Source organism: Musa acuminata, chromosome BXJ2-4 (genome assembly GCF_036884655.1).
Source record: "Musa acuminata AAA Group cultivar baxijiao chromosome BXJ2-4, Cavendish_Baxijiao_AAA, whole genome shotgun sequence".
NCBI classification, from domain to species: domain Eukaryota; kingdom Viridiplantae; phylum Streptophyta; class Magnoliopsida; order Zingiberales; family Musaceae; genus Musa; species Musa acuminata.
The window spans coordinates 6,498,444-6,518,811 of record NC_088341.1 but is presented as its reverse complement, the minus strand read 5'-3'; the positions used below and the strand labels follow the sequence as shown (position 1 = coordinate 6,518,811).

Sequence of the window (20,368 nt, the reverse complement as noted above, 5' to 3'; positions counted from 1 at the left end):
GACCAACTTTGGTGATTCCCACCCCAATCACTATGTATAGACCTTCAGCAGTTCTGTCAGCAGCAAAATTCAAAGAAAAGATTAAATCACAATATAGTATTGATTACTAACAACTCTATCAAGATGTGGTTGCAGAACACTGTGGGGTACCCAAGAAAATAGGTTTGGCTAAATGCAGATTAGAATAAGGACTGGCGCGTTTGATTCAGAACATATACAGAATGTAGCAGAGGAACGAGCACAGAGGGAAGAGAATGCCGCAGAGGAATGTGCATAGAGCGAGAATAGTAACAGATGCGCCAACTTTACTTCGAATACCCCATTTAATTTCTAGATGAGTTCAATTCTTTTACTATTCCAGTGATTCATGAGAGAGGTCTCAACTTATTTGATGATGGTCGGGATTTTCCAAGAGACAAACAGAGGGAAGGTTGCCCAGAAATTTCAGCTTCAGTAGGATAAGGAGGACCGGCAGCTAGCCATCGAATTCAAAGGTATGCGATGATCGAGAAAAGAAAACATCGATGGACCAGCATCAATCTCAATTTTAACATGATTTACGAGTCAATCCATACCATAGACTCATAAATCGGGTTACTTCATCGTAAAGTGGATCGACCCCATAGAAAGAAACATGATCGAACAAACTAGAAAATGTCGGTGCCTTAAAAAACACGAATCGGATACATCTCGAGCGATCCAGATGCGACACCATGACCGACCACAAAATATAATCAATTCTTCGGGACAACAGATCGATCTGATGCTACCATGAATGAGAAACCTCAACACTAGAAATATTTAAGACGGGGAAATGTAGGATCTGGAGACTAATTTTCTAGCTGTTTCACAGCATAATACGATCATCAGAAACGAAAGGGGAGAAACATCTGCAATATCCAGACCGACAGCGTTGCGATTGTTCAAGTCGCTTCCAACAAAGACTCACGGATCGGAAACACAGTTCATAAGACGAAGGAAGGATTCGTTCAAAGTTAAAGAGACTAGAATCAAGAAGAAGAATCGAAGTTGAATCTTACCTCCTCCTCCTCTTCCGCCCCCGCGATCGCCATGGCTTTCGCCTCCTTCCTCGCCTCTCTCAATGGCGCGCTTCTTCCGAACAGTGGGGACGAGCTTTGACCCACTTATATATCACGGGAAAGTACTTCGTGTGCCTACGCAGCGAACGCTCGTCCCACTCCCGGTCGATGTGCCCAACATCCACAACCGCTCTGCCAACTTCCCCTCCTCGTATCGCCCGTTGGATGTGTGCCACGTTCTCAAATCATCAGCTAAGTCCGGTACTTGAAGCAGTACCAAGTTTCGTGGTCTCGTGTGGGGCCCGTCCAGGGAACATACTGCTTTCCCGTTCTGTTGGAGAGAGATGAGAGCATCGGAGACGCGTGTCGATCTATCGGGTATAAGAGAAATCAGAGTACGAAGTTTGAACGATTATTCAAGAAATTATAATTTTTTTGGAGAATTTCCAATAACATAAAATGAATCACAATTGATGTATATATAGTATGAACAAAATTTTAACAAGCCAATAGAAAGCTCATCTTCCTCGAGTTTTTCTACTTCCATAACAACCTCGTTATCTCATCTCTCTTTGAATAATGCTTACAGTTGTATATTATCGATTTAATTATCCAGTCATCTGATTCAATAAAAAGATGACGAATCCATAACCAAAACCACTGACAACAAATACCCTTTCTTGTACTCAACACTCACTGGGTGAATAGTCCACCGACCCACGGAGCTCTTTCCACGGCCGATGGATCACAATCGAAGGGCTCTCGTGATACAGGCTCTGATCAATTTTTGGCCTCTGCACTAACTTGCGGGTGAGTTTAGCATAGAGAAAGAGAGAGATTTTAAGCTCATATAAATATTCTCCTACTTGGGGTGCATTTGCTGTTGTGAGAGAGAGAGAGAGAGCGAGAGGTGGCAATGGAGGCGTCGAAACGACCGAACGCGAACCCTCCCGTAGCCGTCAAGGTCAATGGCGGTGGCAACGCCAGCGGGGAGCGTCCCACCTCCTCTCCCATTAAAGCACAGCAGCACGGCCTCCCCCACAGATCTCTGGCGCCACCGCCCCGACGCCGCCAACGATGCTGCTGCTGCCTCTCGCTCACACTCTTAGTTGGCCTCGTCTTCCTGGCTGCCATCGCCGCCGGTGTCTTCTACGTCTGCTACCGCCCCGAGCGCCCGTCATTCTCCGTCTCCTCCCTTCGACTCGCCGCCCTCAACCTCTCCGACGCCGACCTCCTCACCTCGAGCCTCGACCTCTCCGTCACCGCCCGCAACCGCAACCAGAATCTTGTCTTCCTCTACGACGACTTCACCGTCTCCGCCTCCTCCGACGGCGTCGCGATAGGCGAGGGGACGATCCAAGGATTCGCACAGGGTTCCGACACTGCCACAGTGCTCAAAGCCACCGTCTCGAGCACGGGGCGGAGCCTGGACCCAACAGAAGCATCGCGGTTGAGGAAGACGAAGCTGTTCCCCTTGGAGATCGGTCTCTACACCGAGGCCAGTATTAAGATCGGAGGCTTCAAGTCGAAGCGCATCGGTGTCCGGGCTTCGTGCGACGGGATCGAAGCAGCGGTCACCGAAGCCAACGCCACCGCCGCTGCCACAACCACCGGGTCGGCGAGATGCAAAGTGAAGCTTCGTTTAGATATCTGGAACTGGACGATTTAGAAGCAACGACCATCCATGTTGGAATAGGACGTGTTTATAGAGTTTCCTTTTTAGTTTATAGTTTCGCATTGGAGTAGAAGTTTCTTACTTTGGTGATTTATGCACTAATTTTAATGATTTTTCGTCTTTTATTTGTAATTATGGTCGCTTCTCAGTGGACCAGTCACATATTTGTGATGGTGATGTTAAGTCTCACATATTAGTGTTCGGAGCCTAACCCTTTCAGTGATGCTGAAAGCGCCCTTGATTGAGACTACAACTGCAGCGTGCAATCCATTGCCGTGATGGGCCGTTGAGTGATAACGACGTTTGCCTTGGATTCATCAACTGGAAAATATACTGTGGACATGATTTACGTCTAATCATGAAAAAATATTCGTGCTGCAATCCGGCTCAACGTAAATTAAGAAAGGCGAACAAAAAATACCGTATGAAGTACTAAGTGGTTAGTGATTTGAACCAGCTGCGAGTAGGAGACAATTGATCACATGTAATTAAGACAGTAGAAATCAAACCCACTTAAAGTTCAAAGTCCAAACAAAGTGGGAATACGCAGGCAGGCAAGCCATACAACAGTAGATACCATTCCAGTCCAGCAAACTCGGCAAGTACGACTACAGCATAAAAATTAACATCCGTTGATCCCTGATGAGGGTTCTACGATATACTGTCAGAACTAATTAAAGGCCATACGCACTCTGATTTGGGTGAGCAACAATCGAAGATTTAGGACTTGGGTGAGCATGACAATAAGTGGGCTTTGAACTTTTCCAGCTCAGCTAGAACCTCTTCTTCTGGCCTGTATATCAAGTCACTCATGCGCCAGATCTGCATTACCGTACATGAGGATGTCATAATTGCCAAAACAAAGTAAAAATGATCCGTGGGGAGAAACTTCTGTTGTACACAAGTCGATTCTGAAGGTAATGGAAATACGAATGGATGGGCAAATCAAATTAGAAAACCGAGTAAAGAATCTTATGAGGTTACCTGCAAAGTACCACCCCCACCAGTACTACCACAGTCATCGGAAACACTAACAATTGTCCACGGATCAGATGCATTCCAGTGAAAATCTACGACTTTATCTCTGCATATACATAAAAAAGAGAACCCTTGCAACTGTCAATGAACTGTTTATGCCATTACCAACAAGCATACTATAATACAGCAAACACCTAGTAGCCCTCAAAAGTATTCTCACGATTAGCATAAGATACAAGAGGAGAGGAAAAGATAACCGTCATTCTTTAATCTAACAGTCAGTTCCTTCATCAGTTCATCATTTATTTATTCCTTCATCGGTTCATCTTTTACTTGATTCTGGTTCTTGTCATCAATTAATGTTTAACCATATGCATGTTTATCACCATCCATATCCATTCCCCATTCTTAGATGTTTCAGATTATTATGGGTTTTATCTGAAAATTCATCAACCTAGACTGGTGTTTAATTGATCCAAGCCAATTACCAGTGAATCCCAACAATCTGGCTAATTCCCGACTAGTCAGCTGGATTCTGATAGATCAACTAATTTATGTTTAATTTTTAGTCGATCTAACTATTTCTAACTGAACCAACCTCTAACATTCTGTAAAAACAAAAAAAGGATCAAACTAATCTCACAAACTATTAGTAGGGTATCTAAGTTCAATCTTATAGGATGTACTAACTCACCAAGCCACCCAGTTCACATTAACAGGGTATCAGAGCAAACTTGGATATCCCTACGAAGTAGTTCATCTTCTCTAACTACCTTAAGATTTATTCCTTGCCTTCTATCCAATTTCATCCTAACCATAGTCAATCCTTAATGTCCTCATACTTTGGCATACCTTATGAAAACTATTTAACTGACTGCAGTTTTGATGCCAAGCAACCACAGTATAGCAATCATGAAGTGCTGAATAATCACATTGGTCCAATATCTGAAATTTGTACTTCATCAAATACTGATAATCAAGGATTCAAGATGTTCCAACAACAAAAAATCATGAGGGCATAATTTTTATGAAGTAAACTGGTATCCAATCTTTTTGTCTATATTTGGTTTTGTGTATGTTATTTTTCAAAAGATGATGCAGCGCTACATGCTAATATGCTATAGCTATAACAGATACAAATTAGATTAGGACACATATTTTCTCCACCAAGCCAGGTTCCTCGCATCATAATTAACAAAATTGGCAGACAACATGGAGGAAATAGGGAGACCCACAAACTTAAACATGAGCAGGCTGAAAATCTTATGTTGTAATACCTGTGCCCTGCATGTTGAAAGAATAGACCGGGAGGTGAATTAGGTGTCTTTGTTCCAGCACGTTCTTTCTTCTTTCCCACCTAAAATGAAAGAAAAAACTTGAAATGTTATAATGAATCAAATGATGCATTTTGAAGCAGCAAAATATTTGGTATCCATTACACAAAGGAATCTGCCACAAAGTTTCCATCCAAGATGAGCATTAAAAAAGAGAATGAAAACACTCAAGGTTAATAGTCCTCCAACAAAAAGCAATATATCAGTTAGATGCAGAACTCGAGTCCAACAGCCACAACAATGAAAAGAAAAAGGGACAAAACTTATGATGATTCTTCTATCACAATAGAGGAATTGCATTCCTAGAAGAAAGCCTTAACATGAGCATATATACAGTCATCATATCAGGAGAATACCTTGATATTAAGGAAAATAATAGTCGTGAAAAATATATAATAGTCAGGAGAATACCCTGACACAGCATATATAATAGTCATGAAAAATATATTTCTCAAAACAAGAAAGACAATAAGAGAATACCCTCTCATGATCCCAGATATTGAGGAAGCCATCCTCAGCAGCACTTCCAAAAACTGATGCTCTGTCAGGAGACCACTACAACATGAAACAAAAGACAGTTTGTTATAAAAGCAGCACTTCAACAATTCGAATGAAACACTTTACAAAATGTCATGAAGCAGGATATAAGCATGCCTGGACACAAAGAACAGCAGCTTTGTGACCTTCGAACTTGTATATGGGTGACCCAACACCTCCAGAAGTTAAGTTACGGCGGTCAAACATACGAACAGAATTATCAGCAGATCTGAGAATATGTTGGCAAGAAAAATAAAAGAATGAGAATGTATAAACCATTGACTCACAAGCTAGGACAACATTCAAAATGGAAATGGTAAAAACTATAACATAACTAAAAGGAAAAGTGATGCAACAGACATGAAATACGTTAACAAAGACTAAGTGAACAGAAAAATATGAAATCAGAACATTTACCCAGTCAAAATAAGATTCTGATCATGGGGGTTCCAATCCACACAATGAAGGTCAGCATTATGAGCTTTCTCAACCTGAAAAGAGGATGAGGTTATCATAATATAGCAAGGTTACAGGATAATGTGATAAAGAAGGCAAAGAAAAGGTTAAGATATAGATAAGAGAAATTTGTATTATTATTATTTTTTATAGGACTTAATAATAGAAAGTTGCAGCAAAACCATCATGACAATGCTTAATTGATTTTCACATTCCAAGGTATTCTTCTATGAAAATTTTAATGCAATAGAAATCTCAATGCATAATAAACTGAACATGCTGGAGATACAAGTGATATGAAGATTTTTGACGCTGATGCCAAATTGTTCAAGTAGTACATCTACGAGGGTCAGATTTGATTAGAAAAGGTTGAAACAAGATAGCACAAAACACCATATCTAAGTTAGAGCTTAATTTGAAGCTTCAAGATAAAGAACATGCCAACTAATTATAGTTATGCAACTACAACCAACTGGATGGACATAACCAGCTCCTGGAACAATTATGGTAGAGCCTAATAATAGATCTACAAGAAGAAAGTCACAAAATTCTAGAAGGATACTAGACAAAGGAAGATGGAATGCTGCACATAGTGAGTTCATCTCATTATAAAACAACACATTCTGAGACCTCATTGCTATGGTAAGAATACTATCATGATCAAGATTCAAATTTCTTAAAAGAATTCAAATACAAATGAGTAATTTATTACTTCAACTGAAAATAATATTGTCCTCAGAAATGCATTAAGAATTAACAAGTTCGAGTCTGTTTCCGACTTCAAACGGTAAAATGTGCAACTCATTTAAAATTGAAACCTAAGAAAACAAGTTTATGATAACAACATCAATAGGTTATGGTAATCAAGAAAGAATCAAATAACTACCTTAACAACTGGACTAGTACCAACTCGGGCATCCCAGAGAATGAGGCAAGAATCATCACCTACGCTACAAAATTCCTGTGCACTTCAGCATGTTTAAAGAAAGCAGTCAGTAAGAAAGCAAAATAATACAATAAACAGATTTTAGTTACAAAATAGCAAAATATCTAAACGAGCATAGCAATCATGGGGGAAGAAAGAAAAAAGCAATATGTCTCAAGAAATAGTAACAAATATTTATATCTCAAAATAAACAAGACTAATAACATGCAAGAATCATATAGTATAAAATCATTAAATAGATATTACAGAGTACCTTGATGGACAGAACTGCACATCTTCAACTGTATCCTCATGCCCTTGGTACACACCTCTTGGTCCAACAGTTGTGCTGTCTGAGCTTTTCTCATTACCAGCTTTAATGGATTGCTTACCACTCGAGTTTGAAGCCGATGCAGGAGATTTCGAAGTTGACTCTGCTACAGAAGAGATATGATCATGGATGCTCCACAAGACAACTGACTTATCCTTTCCTGGAATAGGCAAAACTATGTCAAGATGTATACGAGAGGGATAAAGGAAAGCTTCATCATAATGCACAGATGAAGGAAAAACTAGCCCACAATTGATAACAAATTATGACTAAGCAATGCAGACCCAGTATAGAACAATCACATATGACATTGACAATGTTATTAGATAAAAGTGGAAATGAATGATAAACATGGATTTGATGCAGCAAATAATTGCATAAGAATGTTATCTTTACTCATATCTACTGTTGACATTAGCAAGATAACAAGGCATTCTGTCAAAAAAATGCTAAGATTTATGGACCATATGCGCTAAAATGCAATATTTGATTATGGGTAGGCAATTTTTTAACTTAACCAGTTTCAAGAGAATAAGGTAATTGTGATAAGCTAAATTTTTGCATGAAAATTTTGTTATATGGCATGGTTCCCCATGAAGAGTAAACAAAAAAATAATGGTCAGCTAATAAGTTATTAGTTGAGCATTTTGTTCCATGAGGCTAGATATATTCTGCTCAAGTTATCGAACCACAGGTTGCCTGGGTAATAATAAGTGGCACCAAAGCATCTTTGCAGATAATTCCGTGAAGGTTAACACATGCTGAAAAGGTAGTTGATTTAAGCAAACAAGTAAATGGTTACCTTAGATAGTCTCACAATCATTACAGGAAAAAGAAATTCTAAACCATAAACAATGGTTCCCTTTTAAGGACATCAAGAGTTTATGTGCAGGTGAGTTAAGATTACCTTATAGCCCTGTATTGGAAAATGATGAGGTGACATTTTCTAGATGGGAAGTGAAAATAACAGCCTGGTAAGTTATGAGTAACCTATAGCTCTGTACTGGAAAATGATGAGGGGACATTTTTTAGATGTAAAAATGGAAAAAACAGCCTGGAAATATGCAATCCATACTGAACAATGGCATGACAAGTAAGATAAACAGATGCAAGAAAATCTGTATGTATTAGGGAAAAATAAAACCAAAGTATGTAAAATAGTACTCAAAAGGATGAGTTATGACCTCCAGAAAGCACAAAAGGTTCAGTAGGACACATAGCCAGAGCAAATTCTGCATTTTGTTGATGACCTGTCAATATCTGCAAAATAAGAACTTGTAAGTTGCACCCGCAATAGCAATCAAAAGTTCACTGTTAACAGTCCTACTCTAATAGTGAGTATCACTGTTAACAGTCCTTGGTAAAAGAATAAAAGTTTTGCTTCATAACCATATATATGACACAAGTGCTTGCTTTATTGAAAATGTATTTGTCTTTAAATTAATGACTGACCAAATCTGGACGGGATTCAGCAGCTCCTAACATAGGATGACGATTTGGTTGTGCCTCAACATCCCAAATAAGAACCTTCATAAGAGTATTGAAACATAAGAGAAGGCCCAAAGAATGAACCTGATAAGGAAAAAGTACTACAAAATTACATTCACCCTACATCAGGACTATCAGTATGTGTTGCGACTATTTTGCTGTTCTGAGGAAGCTCCCTAATTCTGTTGACCTGCAAGAAGTCAGGCATTAGTGAGGAACTAATTCTCCAATCTCATATACATCTAGCCATCTAGGAACCAAGAAGATCAAGGCAAGTGATATAAAGTTGAAGTCAATAGCTCCTTGCTACTCCATTTTAGACAACAACCTGACACTCTTTAATGTTTGATAAAGCAAAGTACCAAAATTTATTTTATACAACTTTTAATTGAATTAAGCTAGGCAAGGATCAATAGGTTGTGCTAGCTCAAATACACTGCAAAGTATTCCAACCAGATTCTCGCATAACCTAAATGTTTTCTGAAACATGACAGAGGACCATAATTGCCAGCTTAAACTGAAATATTGAATTTCGCAATCACATTCATGATACTTCGTGACATGAATATAAGTTTGATAAGAGCCATCTCTAAGTTCCTCATCTTGAATCTGGAAAATACCAATTCTAAGGGTATAGTGGCTCACTGACAGATAAATGGATGTATAAGAGAAAGATACCAACTGTCATACCTCCCCAGGATGTATAATTGTTTTATACTTCTTAACGAAAGGAGAACGGGCTTCTTCATTGAACTGCAAGCATCACATCACTATTTTAGCATTACAAAAAATAAAAGATCTAGGATTAATTTAACTTGCAAAAGTGTAGAAGCAACATGCAATTTATGATTTCTATTCTGTTTAGGGCAAGAAAACATATGGGACCCAATAGATCTATGCAAGTGACTAAAGCGAGCATCACCACAACAAACAACCATAAGCATGAAGATTACAAGATGCCATCAAAACTAAAATTTTTGAACCTAAAAAACAGTGTGTGTATTAATTACTACTGGTACTTAGCAGAACCAAAGAATCAATACTGTCATGAACTACAGATGAAGACTTCAAATGCTATGCTTCTAAAAGAGAATTAAGAAAGCTGTCAGACTTACTTTTCATCAAACATTTACAACTGCTATTAGCCATACACACTTAATTTAATACATAATAGTATTAATTATAACGTAAAATAGAAGTTAAGACATGCAATTGCAATTAACTATCATGCGATCAACCGAGAATTTCATTATATGTTACTTTTATTTCATAGTTCATAAAAATGATTAAACTACCAAATCCATAGTTTTTTTTTACTTTGTGTACTTATGTATCTGCATGTGCCTAATGCCTAGTGTACAAGAGAAAAATAGAGATCCTAAGTAAATCTATTTGCGCATTTGAGTGATGCATAAATGTGTTAAGCCAACAACAACTAAGGCGCATTAATATTGGCTAAGAGAACACACACCAAACCCTCAATTTAATCGGTTTTGAACAGGGTAATAAAACCAGCCTTTGGCAAGTAAAGCACTCCCCAAGTGAATCATGGCGACTATACGCTGAGTAAAATCATTGTGATATCAAAGCTTCAACAAAGAACAAATAAAAATTACCTATGCTTGTCAAATCAAGTGCAGAAGTAAATAACTAAACATCTAGCTGATGATTATTCCACTGAAAATCTTGAGACATGTCAACTAGCACATCTAGAGAAATTGCAATGTCTCCATGCCTTGTGGTTCGATGATGCAGTGAGATGATCAATGATTGCTTGCGCTAGTGAAAAGCTTTTTACATCAATGCTCCATGTTTGGATCATTTGTACGAAATAAATAAAAAAACAGGAATAGGAACACACATATTGTCCTGACCTATCCGAACACAACTACTAAACTAGTAACTTGGATTTACAGGCCTAAAACCATAAGGCTTGATGCTTAAGCCCAAGTTACCAGTGGCAGAATTATCAAAGCTCGTACTCCAGCAAAACCAGTGGGACTACTGGGATATTACACCAATAAAATGAATTCTAGTAAAGAGATTCTAGTTCCAGTATAGCTAAAGCACCAACAAAATGAATTCAAAACCAGAAACATAACAATCTGAACTAAAATAATAAGGCGACTCATAGTCTCATACAAGTTACAACAATATATAATGTTGTACAAAAGCACGCGTAACTTACATAGCCATGCAAAACATCTAATTTCCAGCTGAGATTAAAAAAAAATTATATTCTTGCTATAACTAAATTTAACTAATAAATAAAATATTGCTATGACTGGTGCTACAAACATGAATAAATTGAAAAAACTGAATATTGGATCATGTCAATTGTCATGAACTTATAAGGACAAGCTACAATTTCATCCTTTCGAGATCAAATGTTCTGACATGGAAGTTAGCTTCATTAACCAAAACCTCGAAGCAGAGATTGAAATGGTAATCATCAGAGAGTATCTATAGTAATTGACTATAAGATTATTAATACTCTTTTTTGTCAGCTTAGTTAGATGACTGGATCTGGATGAGCCTGAAGTATGCACCACTGCATTTCAGATCAAAGCATGAGCTAGATGCATAAATATCAATGATCTATTTAACCAACCTGGGATATATGCTCCGCAGCCGCAACTCTTGGCTTGACAACTTCACAATTTGCTATAACAAGGGTATTTGGTACAGAGCCATCAGTCTGCAATGTTACAGCTAATTAGACACACACTATAGCTTATTTTCAGATTTCAAAGTGTCTACATCAGAAAGAAAATAGAATAACAACAAAAAATTTCTCTGTTCCACAGCAGAAGCAGATAAGCGTAGGTAAACAAAATTACTCTCTCCAAAGAAGATCTCAAAATATCTTTCAGCACCATTGAAGCATGTAAGAACAATAATAGACAAAGTGATACAAAAAACATGACACATTGTACGTCACATGACAAGATGCATACAAATAAGTGCATTTCAAGGGCCAACTGAATATACATCCAAAAGGCTTGCTATAGAGGCAATCATAGAAAAAATCAGCACTTATGATTTGTTGAATAATTATATTCAAATATTGTGTAGTGTGTACATGTGCTATTCACGTATGGTATTGGGAAAGGAAAGATACTTTGCCTTGTTACATATCTCCCATTGACAACCAAAGATATCAAACTTCTGTCTTCGATTGTCATAATTAGTTTTGCTTTCTTTCAGAGGTGCATTATCAATAACATTAAGAGTAGCCAGCATATATATAAATTACCATCCAGACATCAATATGAGAACCCTGAGCCCTTCCTGTTTGTAATGAGATTGATTTGCAAGTGTATATGGTGTTTGCAAGGTGTTTAATGCCTGAGGTTCTCTACCACTTCATTCAGTTAGAAATTAATAAAATGTGTTGTATGCTTGATTAGTCTTTTAATCTCATTGTAGATATTATTGAATTAGTTGACTATTTTGAGCAGACTGGTTGCTTGCTAATATCATCTGCTTTATACAATTTGTTTTTTTTTATTTGGTTGGTATTGCTTACTATATACATGGACAGACAGACGGACGGGCACACACACACACACACACAAACATATATATATATATATATATATGTGTGTGTGTGTGTGTATATGTGTGTGTGTGTGTATATATATATATATATATACACACACACATATATATATATATATAAGAAAATGCTTTTAAGTTAAACGAGCAGAACTACCAGATTCGCACTTGTATATAGCAATAGAAAATTGGAAATGACAGTGATATTGCTTCAGTTCAATCAAAAGCAAAGTGAAGAAGAAAATCAATCTTAGCAGATTCCTAAAAGTGGAATTAACATTTCAATAACTAAGATTAATCATAATTAGAAAAAGTGAGGATTAAAAGAAATCTTTGACACGAAATTTTCATACATTAGGCAATACGATTGAATCTTTATTCTGTTGGAAATTTATCAATTCAATTATTAGGTTTAGATCTTAGCTTTGGTGCTAAGATGCTATAGAAAACCAATTGCAGTTCAACTCTATCAGTCAGGAATTGCACGTAATCCACTGTAAATAAATAATCTCCATTGGTTTATATGAACCTTAAAACTGTGTCAGAACTCCAAAAATCATAGTTGGAACATCACAGCTTGCTGTTGTTAATGTTCTTATTGTTGTAAGCAAATTCTTAAGGGATGAAACAAACTCCATCCATGCTCTCTAGTTAGATTATTTATTCATTCATATTATATCATTCTCAGTAACGATAGCATTTTGTACTCAAGATGGTGTTCGATGATGCATAGACCTCTACATATTTAATGGAAAAAGTTGTCTGTTGTCACATGTGGTCCAGGTCATGCCCTAAAGATATTTAGTGTGTCGCAATGGCATCATAGAGGATTACTGCTAAAAGTGCAACGGGAAATAAGTTCTGATGAAAGGTTTTACATGTTTGGAATATAAAATTTACCCGACCTAACATGACACACGTCAAGGAAACCCAAAATGACAAGAAACGCAGTCAAAACTGCACACTCTTGCACAACAGAAAATATGGTTCTAAGCCACAAGTAGTGGGAAATACTTGTCATCTTGCAGGTAGATGGATCAACAACAGGCTTTGACCACATGCAATATACGTTGCTCCACCAAAGCAAGGATGAATTGCATTACCAGCCAAAATAATAGTAAATGCTAAGGATCTCGATTCACTTGCCTGCTCGGAGAGGTACAGACGCTGGCGATTTTTGTATGTTGCTTGCTCAAGTTGTGGCCCCCACCTACAAAGAAGAAAGAAATATAGGCGAACAGCTACAGTGAAGTGTATGAAGGAAAAGAAATCAGTCACTTGTTCATCAAGACGATGCATACACCAAAATCCCCTCGTATTCTTGCATTATCCCTAATTTATAAAGAAAATATGAAAAGGTTGCTGATTTAGCTATATATGAGATTGTTACACCAAACCAATTGCCAAAATCCCAAAATGCGAGACCCTCCAGTTGTTTGCGCCAAACAGGAGCACCGTAGAAACAGGAGACGGAAGGGAAAAGGTCAAATGCACAAGAAATCTTCTCAATTCACATGTATTTCTCCGTAGATCTTGATCCCTAAGTCATCTTAGTCTGGGAGAAGCACGGATCAGGTTCACGACACGATCGAGCACCGAAAGGACGTGAAACCCTAGGATGCAACATGCGAAACCCTAGGACGAGCTCCGATATGAAAAAACCCTAGCCACGGCCCAGAAACCAAAGAAGGAAGAGAAGGGAGGAAACGAAAGAAGGAGAAAAAGAAGAGAGAAGTACCGGCAGGAGAGGGAAGGCCACACAAGATTGTGGTTGGCGAGCCAGTCGTATAGGACGGGGATGAGTGACTTCCACTGCGTGTACCTCTCGTCCACCGTCGCCTTCCCTCCTCGCTCCCTCATCCTCCTCCACCTCCGCCTTCTCCTCCTCGGCAACTCCGCTTTGGAATCCTTCGGCGAACCCTCACTAAACCTCGGTGCGCTGGAACCTGTCAGTCGAGTAGTCCTATCACCCGTCTATTAACTGGGCAACATCGCATATATATTTATATATATATATATAGTGAACTGATTCAGTTACGATAAAATATTATAAAAATATTATAATTAGATCAATTCGGGAAAATAAGATATGCAACTGAGGTATTTTAAGTATTAGATAAAAATAATAATATTAGAAGAAATCTACTATTCAAAGTCCCCTATTTATTATTCACACCTACTTGATATTAATACCTTTTTTTTCTAAATAATAAAATATTATTTTACTACTTATAATCTTGTAAACTTAGTATTATAGATTTTATCCTTTTTTTAACTTCCTACTGATGTCGTTCTTTAAGAAGGAAATATATATATATATATAACTATATATATTTAAAGGAATATTTTAAAAATATTAAAAAATAAAATAAAATAAAATTATAAATAGTAAAGACCGGATGGTAAATAGTAATCACCTATGAAACTTCAAACCAGAGGCACCACCAGAGAAACCCTAGAAGAAGAGGGCCTGTAATGGTTTGTATGATGGGCTAATTTCGAGACATTAGAGGCAATGTCCATTTAAAGACGCTTGTAATGAATGGGCTGCCACGGATCGACTCCAATAAGCTATCGGCCCAAGCAACGGCCCGCATCCATTCTTAAAAATATCTGGGAACTCTCGAGTTTTCCCTGCGCCGGAACGGCCGACGCGCACCACCCGTTCGACGAACGAACCGACTCATCTCCTTGCTTCTTGGGGGAACGCAGAAGAGGAGGCACGCTGCGTCCCTGCCTCCTCTTCCATCCACCCATTTTGCTTCTCCCTTGCCCTCATGTTTCGCCCCCTCTTCAAGGCTCTGCTAGCCAAAACTGGCTCTTCGAGGAGAGGGAGAGAGAGAGAGAGAGGCGATCCATACGTAAGACTCCCCATTGACCAACCAATAGTCTGCAAGATTACAACCTCACCTTTTACCGCCTCCTCCGTGTGAGGCTAATCCGTTTACTCTGTCAAACTTCTTCTTTCGAGCTGCAAAGCAGCATCCGACAAAGACTACAACCTTAGAAAGACGACAAAGACTGCAACTCCAAGTTGAACAATGCTGGAGACGGCTTCCATTCAAATAGATTAGTGGTCTAATGTTGAAAGTAAAGGAGGATCCTCAACCGGAATCTATGCCACGGAGCTGCTACCATCGAAGAACAAGTGATGCACATCGAAGTCTCTTGCCAAAGCAGCTGCGATGAAGCTTCCTTGGGAGGCAGAATATGTGTCATTTTATTATTGGAATTCTATTCTTTTCCCTTGCAGAATATATCCTACCAATAAAGAAGAGAAAACATTGAATCCTGTCAACACAGTGGTTCTCGGTCCAGAGCTGCGGTAACAGTTCCGCAAAGAACGACCGAGTCTCCACAAGTGTTGGGAAATCGTCGCAGCTATGCACGCATGCATGCTTGTAGAAGCGCTGTTAGACAAGTCTAATGGATAATCTCATGAACGTCATGGTCAACGTGCTTCGAGATGAGCCTTTGGCAGAATTGTTCCTTCATGGATGACAGCTTTATCTGCAGAAGTACGTGGATGACTTGTCATGGACGAAACCAAAGGATTGCAACATTTTATGTCAATCATGACGAGGTGAACAAGTCATTGATGAACCTCCAAAAGACACTCTCTCTGTATCGTGCAAACATGATGATACATCATACGTTAGACCAACACAAGTAGGACTGATGAGATTATGACTTATGACTTGGTCTGGACATGAGAACGTGCGGTCAAATTAGGTTACAGCTTAGCTGGTTTTACTTAGAATTTTGATCTTGAATCTGACTTGGTTTGATATGAAAATTCTACAGCCCTGATGAGATTGTCATCCTTTGGTTTCAACGTTGGAATCGAAGGAATCACGTAAGATCAATCCATTTAAAGAGACCCACAGCTGACACCCAATGAGAGAGCAGTCTCTCGTGTTTGATCGCCAACATGCAGTAGTCGTACTAAGTCACACACATCGTTGACCTTTCTGTAAGCGTATCTTGATGGAGAACTGTTGACTCGTTTGTTTGCGAGAGGAGGATCAATAGATCTATCTAACATTCAAATGTTCATCGTAGTAGGAGCGAGATTTATGAATGTGATGAAAATACAACAGAAGATGATGAGACATAAATTAGATCTACTTATTTTTACTTGTACTGCATGACAATCTGTCGAAAGAGACTAAGCATCAACGGACGTGATAAACGCATGATCAGGAATAGATGTTCGTTCCAAACATGTTCGATACCATTGTCGTGACAGCCGATCGCGTCGACGCACAGTCTCCATCCGGCGTACTTCAGATTCATGGATAACCGGAGACATGTCTGCGTCCTACGCGGCACACGCGGCACACGGATGCCGCATCTAGTCAACGGTCAACCCCCCATGCGCAGGCGAACGTTGACGATTGGATCGTCCATTCTTTGACCCGTCTCCCTCGTATCTTTCACACACCCCGTCGTCGTTTTATTTTCTCCCTTTATTCGCTTTATCCACAGGAAATATTCTGTATCTCACACAGCACATTGTGTCAGTGTATATCAACATCAAAATACTGGGAATATACGCATATGTGGTTCATTAAACACTCAATCGATCTCCATCATTCTCCAATCGGCATATGTAAATGACTGATCATGTGTTAGATGCTATGTTTGACTTCCAATCTGCATTTCCAAATCATACCCACTTAACAATCAAGAGATCAGATTTGGTTACATCCCATTCATCCATAAAATAAAGGGTCGAATGTTTTGAAGCGGCACAAACCATAGCACACCGTATTGCACGGCCGAAGCAGAAAACATCGGTCGACGTCTCCGCGTGCCATCGAAACTATTGGATGAACGGTGGCGATGGTGGCCTCGTGCGCGCACGTGACCCTCACGTGAGCTTCATAATGAATGTTAGGGTCCGTGCGAGATGACGCTGTGAGTTATCTAGCAGTATTGTTGATGCACGTTGACTTCTTAGATCGTCGGCTTCTTTGAAGGTGCAGTGCCGTGATCTCTCACGGAGACGAGATTTGAATCCTTCTCGTACTATCCTCCTTCCATTCTACGACGGAGGAAAACTGTGGTCGTCAGCCTTGTCGTTCTTCTGCAAATTCAACTCCCAACCCATTTCGATTTCCACGATAACGCGGTCAGTTCATTAGAAGACTACCAAGGACGAAGAACTGCTATGGCAATCTTGTGCCTTTATAAATCAAGGGGAGGAAGTGGTCAGAGATTGTGGACAAGCAGCTGTAAGCTTTTTCTTTTCCTCCGTTTGATCAGGTAACATCGATCGGAACTTGATCTTCTCCCCTTGTTGCATCTGCTACCTCTGCTATAGGTTTCGTTTCAAGGAGCTTTTTGTGGTATAGTTGGTGATACATTTTTGACAGGGTAATATTCTGTGATCGAGAACAGGGGTCGATTCGATGGGTTTATCCCTTTCCTTGCTTTCCTGGGCTTGGATTGAATGCATGAGGAGCAAAATATTTGGGTTGCCGGAAACGACAGATGCTTTGGTGAGATCTATCAGCTTTGGTGATCAGAAGGACGTGAAGATGACCCTGAGATCACTCAGCTTCAAACGAAGTGATTCATCGAAAACGATGGTGTCAAAGGTAACCGATACCTCGGCGATGGAGAAGTCATTAAGCTTCAAAGGATGGGAACAAGAAACGGCCTTATCATTCAAGAATGAAGTCACGGATGAGAACGAAACAGCACAAGGCTCGTTCGAGAGCACCATGAAGATTGCAGTCCTGCAGTGCCCTTTCGAGTTCTCTTCTCCGAGGCCTTTGAGTGAGCTTGACGCAGCTGCCACGAAGCTGCAGAAGGTGTACAAGAGCTACCGAACCAGAAGAAATCTTGCAGATTGCGCGGTCGTGGTTGAGGAGCTCTGGTTCGTCTCCTACCGTTCTGCCAGATGTTGTACCTCACGAAAGACTTCCTCTGATTTCATTTCCTTCGACTGCAGGTGGAAGGCGTTAGACTTTGCATCTCTGGAACATAGCTCTGTGTCATTCTTCAACGTCGAAAAACCAGAGACTGCAGTTTCGCGATGGGCAAGGGCAAGAACCAGAGCAGCAAAGGTAATGAGATCATCTATTTCATCTCTATAGTTTGCTTCTATTTCGTGCAGTCAAATCGAGATATGTGTACATATATTTCCATCCTCCTCAGGTTGGTAAGGGGTTGTCAAAAGATGAAAAGGCTCAGAAGCTAGCACTACAGCACTGGCTGGAAGCTGTAAGATTCCTTCTTTGCATCTTCTTTAAGTTGTGCAGCTCAGAATGAAACACAGGGCACTAAGAGACTTCATTGTACAGATCGATCCACGGCATCGGTATGGGCACAATCTGCATTACTATTATGATGTCTGGTTCGAGAGTGAGAGCACCCAACCATTCTTTTACTGGTAAGTATGAGAAGCACGCATGGCATGTTATCGTTCGGAGACTCTCAGCGCTGACCTCCTTTCCTTTTGGCTTTCCTCGCGCATGGTAAGGCTGGATGTTGGTGACGGAAGGGAGATGAACCTTGAAAAGTGCCCCAGAAGCAAGCTTCAAAGCCAGTGCATCAAATACCTTGGACCCGTACGCAACTTGGCCTTATCTAAGTTTCTTGTGTTTCTATTGATGATGACAAAAGAACAAGTCTTCTGATGAAGGTTTCTATCCCTGTAAGCAGAAAGAGAGGGAAGCATATGAAGTCATCGTGAAGAATGGAAAGCTTCTCTATAAACAAACTGAAATGCCTGTCTGTACCAAGGAAGGCTCCAAGTGGATATTTGTCCTCAGCACATCGAGAGTACTGTATGTGGGTCAGGTATATGCCAATCTCTTTATGGCTGGTCTTACCTATTCTTCATACGCCTAGAGTTCTTGTTTGACATCATGACATGTTCTTCCCTGAGCAGAAGAAGAAAGGCACGTTCCAGCACTCCAGTTTTTTGGCTGGTGGAGCCATAACAGCAGCTGGAAGATTGGTTGCTGCAGAAGGGGCATTGGAGGTATGCATCGTACGCCTTAATGAAGCTGATTGATCGAGGAACATGTTTTGATCAAAGGTTATTTCTTTTTGTGCTGCTCTTCTTCTTCTTCTTCAGGCCATATGGCCATACAGTGGTCATTACCTCCCGACAGAAGAAAACTTCAGGGAATTCATCATCTTCCTTCAGGACAACAATGTAGACCTCAGCAATGTGAAGGTAAACATTCCTTGCCTCATACTCGCGGTTCAATTTTAGCTACCAAAACTTCATGAACGATGTCTTGATTCACAGAAATGTTCGGTCGACGATGATGAGCACCCTTCCTTTAGAAAGCGTGCCAATGATGTGGAGGCCGCAGCTGAGGAGGCTGGGAAGGCAAAGGCTGTAGAACCTATGGGGGATTCCACAGAGCATGACAGGGCCGTGGCGTCGCAGTTTGGCCAACGCTTACCGTGCAAGTGGACGACCGCTACCGGAGCTCGAATCGGATGCGTGCGGGATTACCCAGTCGATCTCCAGACTAAGGCACTTGAGCACGTGAACCTCTCCCCGAGAGTGACTCCCTCGCACACTAGCCACCGAGTCCCGATCCCATCTCCTCGACCAAGCCCCAAGGTGAGGCTTTCCCCGAGGCTTCACTACATGGGCATCCCAAGCCCCACCGTCTCCCTCACTCTACCCAAGCACAGGAGGAGATTGCGTGATGACGCTGGTAGCGCCGATCACTGATGTTTCAGCGCGTCCAAAGCTTCGGTGCACCGACAGACAGCATCATACAAGCTTACATTTTGCACAGCGATTTTTTTTTTTCGTTCTTTGAATTGATTACAGATTTGTCTGATCGCTGAAGCACTTGATTAGTTTCGTACTTTTTCTAGACATTCATTCGATCGTGAAGAAATCTTCACTTCTTTCTTTTGGTCTTTGGTCATGGAATTGTAGAAGAACTCTATGTAACTGTTTTATTGAAAGAATATGGTTCTTCATGGAATGTGACGAGTAGTAGTTTTCTTAGACGTCGGATGCCATCGAAATCCGCCATGGCAAAACCAACCAGCAAAATTGGACGA

The 20,368-nt window shown here is 40.0% G+C and overlaps 3 protein-coding genes across 3 annotated transcripts; 2 read left to right on the top strand and 1 right to left on the bottom strand.

Annotated features, from left to right (window-relative positions):
• The first annotated feature begins 1,949 nt into the window (after positions 1-1,949).
• Positions 1,950-2,777, top strand: LOC135609286 (NDR1/HIN1-like protein 6). Its single transcript, XM_065102393.1, has one exon. The coding sequence runs from the start codon at positions 1,957-1,959 to the stop codon at positions 2,707-2,709; it is 753 nt and encodes a 250-aa protein (XP_064958465.1). The 5' UTR covers positions 1,950-1,956; the 3' UTR covers positions 2,710-2,777.
• A 426-nt stretch (positions 2,778-3,203) lies between these two features.
• On the bottom strand, positions 3,204-14,305 carry LOC103980961 (WD-40 repeat-containing protein MSI4). Its single transcript, XM_009397507.3, has 15 exons — positions 14,061-14,305; positions 13,469-13,532; positions 11,376-11,462; positions 9,455-9,517; positions 8,889-8,954; positions 8,729-8,803; positions 8,461-8,536; positions 7,220-7,436; positions 6,907-6,988; positions 5,982-6,055; positions 5,682-5,793; positions 5,508-5,582; positions 4,971-5,050; positions 3,700-3,799; positions 3,204-3,537 (listed from the first exon to the last, which is right to left on the bottom strand). Exons 1-15 carry the CDS (start codon positions 14,180-14,182, stop codon positions 3,436-3,438), a joined length of 1,395 nt encoding a protein of 464 aa, XP_009395782.1. The 5' UTR covers positions 14,183-14,305; the 3' UTR covers positions 3,204-3,435.
• Positions 14,306-17,352: 3,047 nt separating this feature from the next.
• LOC135609723 (IQ domain-containing protein IQM1-like) lies at positions 17,353-20,264 on the top strand. The gene is made up of 9 exons (XM_065103279.1): positions 17,353-18,206; positions 18,282-18,396; positions 18,488-18,553; positions 18,634-18,722; positions 18,813-18,900; positions 18,995-19,132; positions 19,224-19,316; positions 19,413-19,514; positions 19,590-20,264. Exons 1-9 carry the CDS (start codon positions 17,737-17,739, stop codon positions 20,025-20,027), a joined length of 1,599 nt encoding a protein of 532 aa, XP_064959351.1. The 5' UTR covers positions 17,353-17,736; the 3' UTR covers positions 20,028-20,264.
• Positions 20,265-20,368: the final 104 nt, after the last annotated feature.

Coding starts and splice junctions, on each gene's coding strand:
- LOC135609286 (XM_065102393.1), top strand. CDS start 1,957: ATGGAGGCGTCGAAACGACCGAACGCGAACCCTCCCGTAGCCGTCAAG.
- LOC103980961 (XM_009397507.3), bottom strand. CDS start 14,182: ATGAGGGAGCGAGGAGGGAAGGCGACGGTGGACGAGAGGTACACGCAG. Junction 13,533..14,060: donor TGGCCTTCCCTCTCCTGCCG/GTACTTCTCTCT, acceptor TCTTCTTTGTAG/GTGGGGGCCACAACTTGAGC. Junction 3,538..3,699: donor GTGGGGGTGGTACTTTGCAG/GTAACCTCATAA, acceptor ACGGTAATGCAG/ATCTGGCGCATGAGTGACTT.
- LOC135609723 (XM_065103279.1), top strand. CDS start 17,737: ATGGGTTTATCCCTTTCCTTGCTTTCCTGGGCTTGGATTGAATGCATG. Junction 18,397..18,487: donor CAAGAACCAGAGCAGCAAAG/GTAATGAGATCA, acceptor CATCCTCCTCAG/GTTGGTAAGGGGTTGTCAAA. Junction 18,723..18,812: donor ACCCAACCATTCTTTTACTG/GTAAGTATGAGA, acceptor GCGCATGGTAAG/GCTGGATGTTGGTGACGGAA.